The 14,425-nt window shown below is 46.0% G+C and overlaps 1 protein-coding gene across 1 annotated transcript in view; it reads left to right on the top strand.

Annotated features, from left to right (window-relative positions):
* Positions 1-624: 624 nt before the first annotated feature.
* Positions 625-14,425, top strand: part of kmt2a (lysine (K)-specific methyltransferase 2A) — a gene marked incomplete at both ends in the record, with an annotated part of 34,489 nt that continues 20,688 nt past the window's right edge. The window contains 4 exon segments of the mRNA XM_079224551.1: positions 625-663; positions 666-944; positions 10,703-10,775; positions 10,921-14,303. Of these exon segments, the coding sequence (XP_079080677.1) occupies positions 625-663; positions 666-944; positions 10,703-10,775; positions 10,921-14,303 (3,774 nt within the window).

Raw genomic sequence — 14,425 nt, 5'->3', positions numbered from 1 at the left:
TGTGCTGCGGCATCCTGCAGCAACTTCAGAGCCTTAAGATACTTATTGAGCAAGAGTTGCAATAATCTAGTCCAGAGGTAAACCAAAATGCATGCTGGGGTCCTGTCCCAAAGCCCTGTCTGGAGAGCTTTCAGGTGAGTGTGTGGTGACCAAGCCCAAGAACTTTTTCAGTTTCATGCATTTAAAAAAAAAAATGTAAACGAGAATGTCTCTTGTAAAAGAGTGTCATACTGGTGGTGTTGGGAGGACAGCAGAGCAATACTCCTCCCTGGGATGCAGAATGAATTGCAACGCCCCTGCCATAACTACAGGTTACTATTACAATATTGTTTTTGATGTCATAGTTTGTATTCATCTTAGAGTTTGGCTGAAGCTGATAAAAAGCTTCTCACTCTCATTGTTTGGGAAACCACACTACAAGGTAACGGTCTTGTCCTTCCTTGTGATTCAAGTGCGAGGCACCTTTCCCGGGCAAAGCCCCTGAACCTGATTTGGATTCGGCCATGCAGACTCTGAATAGGGCCGCTGAGAAAATGCATTGTCGGGGTTTCTTCAGTTCCGCCCCGCAACCTGCATAATGATGTGTCGGCCAGTGAGAGCATAGCGCTGTGGTAGAGGTTGTTTATGTGGAGTGCTGGGTTAGGGTTCCGCCCACCGAGGTATCTCTGATCGCAGGGCAGACAGGCAGAGAGTGTAAAATGGCGCACAGCTGTCGGTGGCGGTTCCCCGCTCGGCCCGGAGGGAGCTGCAACTCCGGTACCGGGAGGAGAGCGGGCCGAATTAGGGTTACTGCCTCTCTGCGGAGTGTCTCGGGAGCCCACCCTAACGCAGCTGGGCTCGGACCCGGTTTTGATGCTGCACTACAGGTCTCGTCGGTTATCGGGAGCAACCTGCAGAAATTTCGGGATGTTTTGGGGGAATCGAGTGACTCGAGCAGCGGGGAGGTAAGCACAGGACCGGACGGGGGCAGCCCGATGGTAACCCGGGAGCTTGGGTTAGTCAACCGCAGAGCGCGGTTTCCTTGGAGAGCCGTTTGAGATGGAACGCTAACGGTTACTCTCTCTGCCCAAACGCTGCCCATCTTTTCCTCCCAGCGTTAAGTGTGTCTATGAGCAAACTTGTAATTTCCAAGGATGCTCTGTTAACTTTGTGTTGGTTGTGTGGCCTGAAACTGTACACTAACATGCTACAATGTCAACTTTGGTTACAAACAACCCAACCACCAAATGGTTATCAGATTTATGGTCTCAAAGGTCCAACTGGAAAGAAAGTTTTGTTCATCTCAGTGGAGTGAGAGGACAGGCTACATCCACACAGTTTGGATGAATTGGTGCTAACGCACGTCTGCTAGCCCGATCAAAACACCGGAGAAACCCCCGTGTTATCTGGTAAATTACGACATAAAGTGCAGTTAACACATAACAAGTTCCTCGTGTAACTTCGCCGTTACAACCGATTTACGAGTTAACTGTTAGCTTACTTGACATTAGCTTTGACGTAAAGCCTTCTCACCCATGTAACGTTACATCAACACAGGAAAAGTTATCGTCCCGTATTGGCTTCAATCTTTACTTCTAACAGTAAAATATGATGTCAGTGCCTTGTTGTCCACCCCGTGGTGTAATAGCACGGGACCTTCAAGATAACGTGTAGTATGTTTGAAAAGAAGACATGTCATTTTGAAGGAGGCGAGAGTACACAATTGTGGTTTGTGATAAGCTAACGTTAATTTAGCGTCTGTCTACAACGAATCTGAGAAAGGGCTCTTACTTATTAACTTACGTTCAGATATCTATGAGACACCTCGTTATCAACTGAACAGCTTAGTAATTACAACATCAGCTCGAGAGCTGTCTGTTTGCAGTGAGGTGTGAGCGAGGCTTGGCTAACATAGCTGATTGGTTAGCTCGCAGGCTAGCTGTCCACATCTCACAGCTAAAAACTATAACATCATCCTGTCGTAAGCGACGTTAAAGGTGCACGTTTTGCTCCAGAAGGCGCTGCGCTTCACGTTGCCGTCGCTCAGCACATTACCACGTAGCGGGTTAAAGTATTGGAGCTGAAGTTGGCGGAGCTCATACACAACTAAATCATTACCAGGGCTGTGTAGTGTTAAGCTAGGAGTCAGCTACCATGCTACGCACTACGCCACGCTAGCCACCGGGGCTATTGCTGATGCATAGGAAAATGGGAGGTGGACATGTTTTCCCCTTCTCCACACAGTCAGTACGAAGCTATTACCAGAATAATATCGGTTTTATAATGCTCGGATAAACCGCCTGGTACGCAGCCAGACACTCGGAATCACTCTCCTCAGCGCTGAAGTGCGAATAAGAGGATATCTGCAGGGCTTGCTTAGTGTGTGATTTCGCTTCGTTTTTTTTTAATCAGAAAATGAGACTTGCTAGTGACAGTGCGCATGCAGGACTGGCTACAATAACAACGAGCCTCTTCTTGACGGACCGTGTGATGTGGGGGTGTGTTCGCCTTAGCGAACTACCATCTTCCTTCTTCATGATGAGCAGCATGCGTTCATTGCAGTGGGAGTAACGTTACACTGTGTGGGGATGTTTACCACCAACTCTAGTGCTCCACAGACTGCTTATTTGGTTGAAGCACAGCTATATTTGCATGCATACTAGTTAGCCATTTAGCTATGTTTTTTTAAATTCTGAACTTGAAATACTTTACATACATTTGAATCACATTTGAATCTGCTGCTATACTATAGTAGTCCAACTTTGTAGAATACTGTGAAATATGTGCTATTGTGCTGTTAGCATCCAAGTTTCATAATATGTATTTCATTAGAAATGTAATATTTGTAATCTGAAGAATGTCTGAAGAATCACTCTGACCCCTTAGTCGTAACAGTCGTAACAACAATAGCAGTATAGCAGTGGGTATACTTGACCATTAAATGACTATGGAACTTGAATTATATAGACGGTGCTCTCAAAGCATGGGTATTTTATTGATTTTGAAGTACATTTGCTCTTACAATCAATGCTTTATGGTTTTCTGGAGAAACATTTTACTTGAAATATTAGTTTTGTGTTAAAATGCTTTTTTTAAGTCCCTCCCATGACTATTTGGAAATACTGACAATGGGTGAGAGTATAACACTATTAACAGTACACAGACATGTGCAACTTGAATCAATTGACGATTGAGAAACAGCATAGTAATTTCCTTGATTTGTATGTACATTGAGCCTTCCATCACAGGTTTAGGATATTTCAGAGAAACATTAATATTGTGTGAAACACCATCTTCATAGGCAAATGGCTTTTAAAGTAGTTGGGAGTGACGCCTTTCCATAGCAGTACTTGGGATGTGGGGAGACAGACTGGACCATTAAATCCCCATGGAACCTGAAGCCTATGGAAGTTGCGGACACAGCATGGAGATTTCATTGAGAGGCTGTGCAGTGCCTGTCTGGCCAGACCAGGGCACGATTGTTCAGGCTCACTGCAGCCTGCTGAGCTCACAGGGCGACCCTGAACAGAGCGCCAGCCGGACACTTGGCTACCCCTCCTTCCTCCATCCAAGCAGAAAGACCCAAATCCACTTCAGACAAACACAACCCCGTCTGAGAGGCAGAACAACTTTTCTTCTGACAGCTGCCACTTTGGAATGGATTACTAAGCCTATTGGGTGACTCAAAAGGGCGCTTGTCGGCTGTTGCTGTCCAAATGAAGGCATTTGTTAGCTTTTGTATGTGTGTAGGGAATTAATTTTCTTGATCTGGCCAAATTGCTGCAGCTTATTTTGGGTGTAAAGTGCAGTCCATGTAGATTATTTTGTAAATGTGTGACCGTATCACCCCGATAACCTCAACCACAACTTCACTGACCACCTCATCATACTTTGCATCATTTTTCCCTTTTTGTTCCTGGTCCATTATATATCGCCGTCTGCTGCATCTATTCCACTCACATATTACCAATGTTTAATCATTCATACAAAAGGACAGCTGAATAGATGTATCAACCCAAATGTCTCTTTGCCTCACTGGCTTAGAAATAGTGTGTTTGAGCGGAAGGGGCTTCAGTCCAGCAGGTGTTTGGCCTATTTAAATGGAAGACCCCCCCATCCTTTCCCCCCCACCCGCTTACCCATCCCCGAGACAGCGTGTGGATTGGAGCAGGAAGCTTTGTGTCTGCTTTTATTCTAGCTCTCACAAAGTGCGGGCGGCTGAAAGAGCACAGGCAGGGATATCAAAGAGTGCGGGGCGACCCCCCTCCTCCCAACGGGACAACGCTGGGTGGAGAATTAGTCACAGACCCTCCCATCCATGGCTTTATTCTGCTACAGCAGAATGCTTTAGGAGTTGCCTGACTGGGAGAAAGGCAGCAATTGTGTTGTCTTTCTTACTCTTTGTGTGTGTGTGTGTGTGTGTGTGTGTGTGTGTGTGTGTGTGTGTGTGTGTGTGCGTGTGTGTGTGTGGTGGTAGGGGTAGGGGTGTCAGACTTTCTGTCCCCTATTGCACTCAGGAGTAGGCGTATCTTCTTTGTCTTTATTTTGATTAGAACTTAAATTCAAGCTGCCTACTTGGGTGGGTAGGAGAGGGTGTTTGTGTGTCTGTGGGTGTCTGTCAACCTGCAGGTGTGTGTGTGAGAGTGTGTGAGAGAGAGAGACACACCATGCACACGTGCCAATCAGTCTGTTTGTCTTTGTCCGTTGACTGTCCTTGTATCCTTATGTGCGAGGTGCAGGAAGAGGAGTCATCTTGCCCTGGAACGTGTTTGTTTTGGTCTGTGTGCTGTCGAGCAAATGTGAAACAGTTGCACCGAGTGTTGGGACACTTGAAAAAACAAATGTCCACCTTTTGCTCTGGGCTGACAGGTCACAAGGCACTGTGTACTTCACTCTAGTATAGGAAAGAAGGTGTTATAACCAGTGCTTTGTACTAGTATCTGTTGAAGTAATTCTTTGAATTCTTCTGTGGCCTTTTTAAAAGATGTGTCATCAGAGGGGCATATAGGATCTGAGCTCATCACCAATTTACATTCCAGGAAGGGATGAGGCATCATGTCTGTTCAGTAAATGCAAAAGGAATGCTTCCCGGAATGTGTGAAGAAACGTGTTGTTTTCAGACTAGCAGTGAGGAATGACTTCTTAAGATGTGTTCTCGAACATCAAACTGACTGATGGGGTCCTAACCTGAAAACATAACACATCTTTTTGACATCCCTCTCAAATTCATGTCCTCCCCTTTCTCCTTATTACTTGTTCTGATGTTTTCCTCTCTCAGAGTGGGTAACTTAGTTATTACTTTAAACTCATTACATCTTATTACAGGGAACAAGTACGATTATAGATGGTGTTTTTTTTTTCCCTGTTTAGATCGCAGCAAATGTCATCTGTTCAATTGTTTTCTCCCGACATGAACATGAGGAGTTTTGAACTATGTGCATAATCATCCGCATAGTTGTCAAATCAATACCAGAAAAAAAGATTGGTTGGTTAAATGGCATGTGTCGATATAGCTGACTGTATGATACCACACCAATGTGAAACCATTTGCAGCATGCCGTTGGTGATATGGTTGAGACTTCAGTTCAACACCTTTGAGAGAGAAGCAGCGGTTCCCCGAGGTTGACTGCTTTGTGGGGATGGATGAATATTTATCTGTTACTTTCTTTGAGTCGCTTTTTGAAATCCACATGAAACATTCTTCTCATTGGCATTCATTAGATCCACCACAAAGCTCCTCCTGTTCAAGCAGGTTTGCATATTACTCCCGTTGTTTCCTTTTGCCAAAACAGTGGTCAAGAACACTTGGAGCAAATGCCAGGAGTTGAGTTTTCATCCAAACGAAATTATAACCGGTGTGTTAACTGTATGTCAAATTAATCTTCGCACACAAAGCCAAAATCACTTCTAAGTTACCATATGACTAGTTGCTGAGAAGCAATGTAGCATTTAAAAGACTATTTTCTAAACCGAGTCTGGGGCAGACAATGCTCACTCCACATAAAATGCACCAGTGCTACCATACATCCCGTATAGCAAACTTCTCAGAACACTATGTAGACAAAACAGCATCCCTGATCGGTTTTAACTGAATATTCTCTCAGGTTTAGCTCAGCCAAAAACTAAAAGTCCAAAAGTTAGGGTGTCATTCACTCCCGTGCCTGTTTTTAAGTGGTACAGACAGCGTTATCTTCACTTCACCTGTCTCTTCTCTGCTCTGTGAAAAACGAGAGCAGAGAAGATTAATGATCTTGTGGAATCTAGCAGAATGAATATACGGGGAGTAAAAACCGTATATTTTGAGTGAGTGTTCAACATAACTAGTAGATAAGAATCATACTAGTGTTACAAAGTTTGCTGCTGATGATTGCACAAGTAGTTGCAAAGTAGCTGCAAAAACTGGTAACCTTTAAAGGACCATACCATCTTTGTCTGCTTAACCCATTTACCACTGTTCAGATATAGTTATTTTATTAAGTGTTTAATGGTTTAATGTGAAACCACCTCGAGAAGTTTGACAATGCCGTCGAGATTAGCTAATGTTACCAAAATATATACATTTTAATGATAATAGATGTTAACATTTTGGCACATTTTTGTTTTGAGTTGTTATAAACAGTTGGTATGAAGCATAGCAGTGATTCCATATAGTTTATTACCCGTCTTTCATAGGGAGATAAATGATAAGTAGCTGGACTGACATTAGTCAGTCAGTGTTGAGGTTCAGTACATGTTAAACGGACTGTACTTGTAAAGCGTTTTTCTAGTCTTCCAACCCCTCAAGGTGCTTTTACATTACTCGTCATCATTCACACACCGATGGCAGTGGCGCCACCTGCCCACCAAGAGTAACTAACATTCAAACCCACATTCATAACACGTAGGCACAGCTACGGGAGCAACTTTGGGGTTAAGTGTCTTGAGTCGGGAATCGAACCATCAATTCTCTGATTGAAGGACGACCCGGTTCCCCACTGAGCCACAGTCGCCCCATGGTGAGGAAATCATCCTCACTGATAGTAGTGGTAATGCATTTAAAACTGTGGACTGATTCAATTATTGCCAACTAAAAGTTTTTGAGAAAGTTTTTTCAATTTGAAAGCATACTACTTCATTAATGTGGCCCTTGAATGTAAATAGCTACTGCAAATTAGTTATATTTAAGAAAATTTGCAAAGGACATGGTTGGTTGATCCTGATGAAGATTATTATTTTTTGGTTTGTTAACATGTTTTCTTTCCCGTTTCCGTTGTTTTGTCTGTTGTTATTCCTCTTGATTCAACCAAGTTATGGGCTTTATGCGATTACAGCTTTTATGAGCACCTGCAGGCGGTGTGCACGAACTCTCACTAATGAGGACTAAAATAGGTAGTTAAAATGCATCTTAATCAACCGTAGTCGGGAATGCCATTATCAAGTAATTCAAAATGAAGATGTGTTTCAGAAAGCCACTTGTTAATAAGCAAGGAATAACTTTTTTTAGTTTATCGCCTTGTTTATTCCCTGCCTGGGAAACTGGTTTCTAATCTGCAGCCCATCGTCTATAAACAGTTTGATTTCTCCTAAATGTGGTCTTGAAAGGCGGTAAAAGTCCTTGCTTGCTCAGAGTGCAAGTCGCTGTCAAACTGATAGAGGCGAGTCTCAACCGTGAAAGTAACCCTGAAAGTTATGAGACGGATGTGAATATGTTACATCCGTCTCATAACCTTCAGGGACAGTCCCTCACACTTCCTGAAAATGAAAATGTTTCTTCCACAATGACTCAGATGGGTTTTCCTTCTCGCTATCTTTTAGTGATTTATTTTAACTCATTTATGCTTTGATCAGTTACATGAGTTGCGACAGACCAGCAGGAAGTTAAACTGCTCAGATTGTCATGATGAGGCGGAGCAAAAGCCATCAAAGATGAAAAAGAACTTGAACTTGAATTTGTGTTGAAAAACCTGCTTTGCATTTAAACTCCTCAGCTGATGAAATAGAAAGTACAAAAAAGAGAGAAACTCAGCTCCTTCCAGTATTCCTTTTACCCAATGCATGTTGCAAGGCAAGGTAGTACATGGACCGTACCTTCCTAGTCTACTGCAGTGTTTACTTCTTGAAGCGCCTGCTCTACTATTGAGCTCATGGTGAGCCTTGCGTTTCACACGCTGCTGCTCTATGCTCAGAAGCCAGTGGGCGGGAAGCGAGTGAGCGAGCAATGAGTGAGTGACTGAATATGTGTTTGGGAGCATGGCAGAGAACAGGAATAAGGGAGTCGAAAGGGGAGGCTTGTCATGTGTGGGAGGCCCGTTTAGTTTTGGCAAGCTTCTGCATGAGCATGTAGAAACCTCAAACCCCTTTCATCATCATTGCTCCCAGGAGACGACTGCGCTCCCTCTGTTGTTGATGGTGCATGTGGTCAAAATGCTGCTTCCTTGTCTCTTATTTTTCTCTCCTCTTCACCCTCCTCCCACAGCCCTCCTTTTCTCACTCATGTTTGCTTGCTGGCCTCGCCTGTGCTCCCCTCCCCCGCATCCTCACTCCTATGTTCTGCATGTTTACATCTTGCTTGGGCAGTTCACGTGCATGTCGTGTGTGAGGATTTTTTTCTTCTTCCTCAAACCGTATGTGAGGGTGGCTGACAGTATCAGGCGGTACACGTGTGCATGTATGAGTGTGCGTGTGCACAAACCTGTGCAGTCCGCTCTATGCGTGTTGTGATGTCATTGACTGCTTCTCGCACTATCACAGCGAGTCAGAGCCGTCCTTTGGTACTCCGCCCCCCTCCGCTCTGCAACGACACCAACCAAAGGCAGCAGCTTGCTGAGAGAGGAGAGGATGCTGGTATTATAGTGAGGAGAGAGACTGAAAGTGGAGAGAGAAGCGTAAGGAGATGAGGAGTGGAGGATGCTTGCCTCCCAGGATAAACAGCACGATTGACTGTTTGTTATTGCTGTTTGTTTATATGTAGAACAGATGAAAGAGACACTTAAGTAGCACACATTAGTGGTTTTTAATATATTTTTTATTAGATTCCACAGTGTGCGTGTTTCAGACACACTGAGGTATAAATTATTCACACTGAGATGTGTGTAACTCGTAGCTGGTGCAAATCAGTTTGCATGTGTACACTTGCGCGGACTACACTTAGATAGCAGCTGCTCTACAAACTGGGCCAACGAGACCTCAACTGCATCCCCACACGTTGCTATAAATAAACATGATTAAATGACATGCTCACCTCCACTCTTAAATACACACACTGATTACAAGAAGTAGTGGCACGGATCAGGGTACTGAAGATGTTAATCATTCTCTAATGATTGCTCTGTTGCACATCTCAAGGCTTTACAGAGGCATGAGAGGAAGGATTGATGTACAGTCTACTCTGTACATATCATATTTACAGTAGAATCCATCATTTTTGGAACCAGCAGCATTGGAATTAAGTCACAAATAAGATTAAGTGTTTAAATCAGGAAGATAATAAGTGAAATATCAAGGGCCACTTGTGATATATTGGCTTACGTGTATTTCTGGAATATGGTATGTTTTTGATGTTGAAGATGGCATTTTATTACATTATGTGATCTTGCCAGGTTCGGTTCTCATTTGCTTTTGACACATCGTTAGACCCAGTGCCAGGCAGATGGGCGATGAGTCTTTGTTGGTGTTCCGGCAGTATGTTTTATTGCACTTGTTCTAAGGTAATAACATCAAAGTCCCCTGTGGATAAACGGGACTCATGGCGCATGTGAAGCAGTTGTGTCATGTCATGAAGTGATAGGTGGAAATAGTTTTCAAGGTCAGACTGTCAAAATACAGTATAATATCGTGCCAACTATTTGATGAATGAACTGAATGGAATTTGGTGTAGACCTTCATGCTGCCTAGAGGATGACTCCTAATGTCTTTGGAGATGCCCATTAATTTAACGTAACAGGCCAAACATGTCCTTCAGTTGAGAAAATCTCTTAAATTATTGAATAAAGTCCTGTCAGTCTCAGCTTTCTTGGTGATAAATCATTACGTTTGCATGATAACATGGGAAGAATGTCCTAATGTGGTAAATGTCAGCATTTTATCATGCATACAAATTAATATTCTAAGCCTTAGGGGGATGTTATGCTGTGTCAACATCCAACAGTAGGTGTGTTAACATTTTAGCATGCTAGAAAAAGCTTGAACTGTACATAGGATAAACCTAATGGCACCCTCAAGCCACAAGTCATATTTGTTTGCCTCATCAGTGGAAAAGGATGTAAACTGCATTACAGCTTCACAAGGCTGCTTACATGGTTGTAGAATATAGGCCTCTTTTGTTATGTGTGTCTTTGCTCTAACTGTCTCTAGCTATGACCAACTCCCGTAGCCTTTTTCTGTTCCCTTAGGGATCAGGAACGCCGTGCAATGTGTTAGTCACCCAGTAAGATTTGGTTGTTTGCCATTCTGTTGTGGGTTTAGCCTTCTCCAAATGCAGATATGTCATCTCAAAAGCCAGAGAAACATGAGAGCACCGGAGTATGCCAGCAGGCGAAAGTGAGACTGAGGACATCACCATAACCTATAGCATGGTCTTCATTTGAGCCAGAATAAAAAAATGACTTGCATGTATATCTAGGCCAGCTATGGACAATTATGTGCCATAATGGATGCTGTAATTTTGAACTGTTAACCAACATGGCTTCTTACCCTTGATTGTATGGTCACACAATAAGTTTTCTTTTATCTTTTTTTTTTTTAGGAAGAAGCGTTTGGAGGATTTGGACTGGTGGATGAGCAAAAAAGAATACAGAGCTTTTCAACAAGCCCTTTAGGTAAAGTCACTTAAAAGTAACTCCCTGCTGGTCCATCAGACACCTTAATATTGTCTCAAGATGCTGATACTAGTACAGGTTGTCTTTATCTAATGCAGCCCATGCTTACTAAATGGCCTTTGTTTTGTTCTCTTGTTTTTTACAGCAGACCTACCCATACAGGAGAAGAAGCCTAGAGGCCGTCCCCCACGGGCCCTGACTGCCCAGAAAGCTGCTGCTTGTCTACCCTCCCCCTCCTCCCTTCCCTCCCCGACACAGGCGAAACCTGAGGGCCCTGAAAGGCCAGCTGAGAAGGTGAAAAGGCTGCCTGGGAGGCCACCTGGCACTGGGGAAAAGAGAAGAGGTCGACCCCCATCTTCAAGTAGCAAAAAAGCTTGGAGTAAAGGCAGCCATGCAGCAGGGGAGGATAGTAGGCAGACTGGGTCTGAGTTGGGCATGGAAACAGAGGAGGACAAGGACAGAAAAGGCACCAAGAAGACGCCACTGGGCTCTCCTCAGCCACATGACGCAGAGGCAAAGCTTCCCAAAGGTGGACGGGGTGAATCCAAAGTTACCAACCTGAAGAGGCTGAGAGCAACTAAACTCGCTCCTCTCAAGTCACGGCTCAAGACTTTGCCTGGTGTACCAAGACGCAGACGCGGGCGACCGCCCTCAGCTGAGCGTCTCAAAGCTGAGGCGGCAGCTGCTGCTGCTGCTGCTGCTGCACAGCTGTCTACCTCCATAGAATGTGGGGAAGGGAAACATAAGGCCTTTAGGGTCCGAGGGGGGGACAGAGGCACAGCACCACACACTCCTCAGCAGCCCATGCTGAGGGGTGTGGATGGTTCTGAGTACCAGGACTCTTCCGATCTACCTGACTCCCCGTCGCCCTCCAAGCCAGGCAGGACAGTGGGCCTCAGAAAAAGCCCTCGCCATAGAAAGCCTGTCCGGATTATCCCCTCTTCTAAACGCACTGATGCAACCATCGCTAAACAGCTGCTGCAGCGCGCTAAGAAAGGAGCGCAGAAGCGACTGGAGAAAGAAGCCATTGGGGGAAGTGGGACAGGAACCTTTGACTCTGGTATCAGGAAGACCCAACTGAAGAACATCAGGCAGTTCATCATGCCTGTGGTCAGCACTGTCTCCCTTCGCATTATCAAAACCCCCAAGCGCTTCATCGAAGATGAGGGCAACTTTGGAACCCCGCCACCCCATATGAAGATAGCACGTATAGAAACAACCCCCTCATCTATCTCAACATCTGCCCAACCCACCTTGACCACCTCCTCTTCCCCCTCTCTTGTACTGGTCTCCTCTACACCTGCTGTTACTAGCACTGGCACCACTGCTCCGATTGACTCCCTCCCCCCTCCTCCACCTCCTGCCCCTCTCCCCACTGTTCCATCAACAGCTGCCAGTCTGCTCAACAACAACAACACCAACAATGCCGCCAATGGACGATTTAGCAGTAGCGCAGCGTCTTGCGGCTCAAGTGCTGTGTCGCAGCATTCCTCCCAGCTCTCCTCTGCAGAGTCTTCCAGGTCCAGCAGCCCCAGCTTGGATGACTCATCATGCGACTCCCAGGCTTCTGAGGCCACACAGGCTTTGTCAGAGCCAGAGGACCACTCTCCATCCTCGCAGGGAGAGAGGGAAGCCAACTTGTTACACAGCTCACAGCCACCCTCTCCTCCCTCTGAGCCGGAGCCAGAGCATGTGTTGCCGGAGAGGAGTCGGCGAGGACGGCGAGGACAGGGGGTCGGCCGGGGGAATCAAAGTCAGAGGGTGAGAGAAACTCTCACCACTGGGGCTAAAAAACCTATTATCAGCCCACCAACAGGAGTTCTTATGTCCTCCTCTACACTTGTAAATTCCCAGCAAGCTTCATCCACAGCCTCCTCCTCTTCTTCACCTCCACCTCCCCCTCTCCTCACACCTCCTCAGCCTCCCCAGTCAGCTTCCTCCAATACAGCTGCTATCAGTGAACACCACTCGCAGTCACCTTGGATAACTCACCCCGTCCCTCCATTCCTGTCTGGACCTTCAGGGTTGTCCAGCTTATCAGACAAACGAAACCGCTCAATTCTGAGAGAGCCCACTTTCCGCTGGACGTCCCTGTCCCACCCTGAACAGCAGTACTTTTCCTCAGCTAAATATGCCAAGGAGGGCCTCATTCGCAAGCCCATATTTGACAACTTCCGCCCTCCACCTCTTACAGCTGAAGATGTGGGGCTGTTGCCCCACGGTGTTAGTGGAGCCGGGGGAGCTGCTCCAGGGGTGTTCCCTGCACCAGGCAGCGGAGCAGGAACAGGGACTCGTCTATTTTCCCCTCTTCACCCACACACCCACCACCAACATCCTTCTTCATCCCGCTTTGATCCACCACACCAGAAGCGCAGCCCGTTGCTTCGCGCTCCACGATTTACACCCAGCGAGGCTCACTCCCGGATATTTGAGTCCGTTACCTTGCATTCATCTTCTGGAAGCAGCCCCGGCTCTCTCTCCCCGCACCAGACATCATCTAGCTCCAACAGAACCTCGCGGCGCAGGAGACGACTGATCTCGGGAACACTTCGTGACCATCCACGGTCTCCTTCCCACTCAATGACCAGACGCAGCAGCCAAATAGGAGGTCCGATGCCGATGGGCAAAGGCTCCTCTGAGATGTCTGTGTTGACAGGCTCTGTTCCCTGTAGTAATTCCAGCTCTTTGCCAGGGGTTTCTGCAAACCCACTAGCCACTAGTGCCTTAACTCCTCCTTTCAGCACCTTCTCCACCGTATCTATGGGTTTGGCCCCACAAGGGACACCTGATAGCAGGAGAGCGGCTGCTGGAAACCCACCTCCTTTGTCAACTGTATCATCCACTTCTTCCCCACTTTTTCCACTCTTTCCTTCCAGTGCCCAAGACACAGGGCGAGGAGCTGGGAAAGGAGGTAAAGAAAAAACCTTGTCAGCTCCCCAGGAACCTGCTCAAAAGGAAAAAGAAAGGGATTCTGAGAAAAACCGAGAGAAAGAGAAGGAAAATAAGAGGGAAGGAAGGAAGGATTTGGAGAAAAGAAGTAAGGTTTCGACACCAGATGGCTCCCCCAGTGCACCTTCCAGCCTGTTTACTGTGGATGGGAGGGACTCCGAAGATGCTCTTCTGTCTATTGCTCCAAAAAAGGCTCCAGGGAGAAAAAAATCAACGTCAGTTGAAACAGTTTCTGACACTGCTTCCTCAGAGGTACGTGGGCCCCATTCCACTGTTCCCTTATCTATTGCTAAAGGACGTTTATCTAAGAAAAACAGACCCTCTGAGAAAGGGGTAGAGATGGAGGATGGGGAAAAGGAGAAAGAGAAACCAAGTGCTCCTAGCCAGCAGACCGCAAGCCTTCCAGGGCAGCCAGGCAGACAACAGCTCCCTGTCTCCTCTCTTGGATCAATGTTGGCACAAGCAGAGAAGCAGCCTGTGACCGACAAGCGGGTAGTTGGACTACTGAAGAAGGCCAAAGCTCAGCTCTTTGAGATAAAAAAGAGTAAACTAAAGCCTGCAGAGCAGCCGAAGGGCCAGGTCAGTTTCTCTGTTCATGTCTTGCTCCATAGTTATTGTATCCCCTCAACAAAGCTTCCCTGTTTCTTTCGCTCTCATTATAAAGCCACAAGCAAGTGACTTGTACATGAATGCTGTGCATA

This window comes from Taurulus bubalis, assembly GCF_910589615.1.
Source record: "Taurulus bubalis genome assembly, chromosome: 10".
Classification (NCBI taxonomy): domain Eukaryota; kingdom Metazoa; phylum Chordata; class Actinopteri; order Perciformes; family Cottidae; genus Taurulus; species Taurulus bubalis.
The sequence above is the reverse complement of the archived record's forward strand: the minus strand, read 5'-3'. Positions and strand labels throughout refer to the sequence as shown.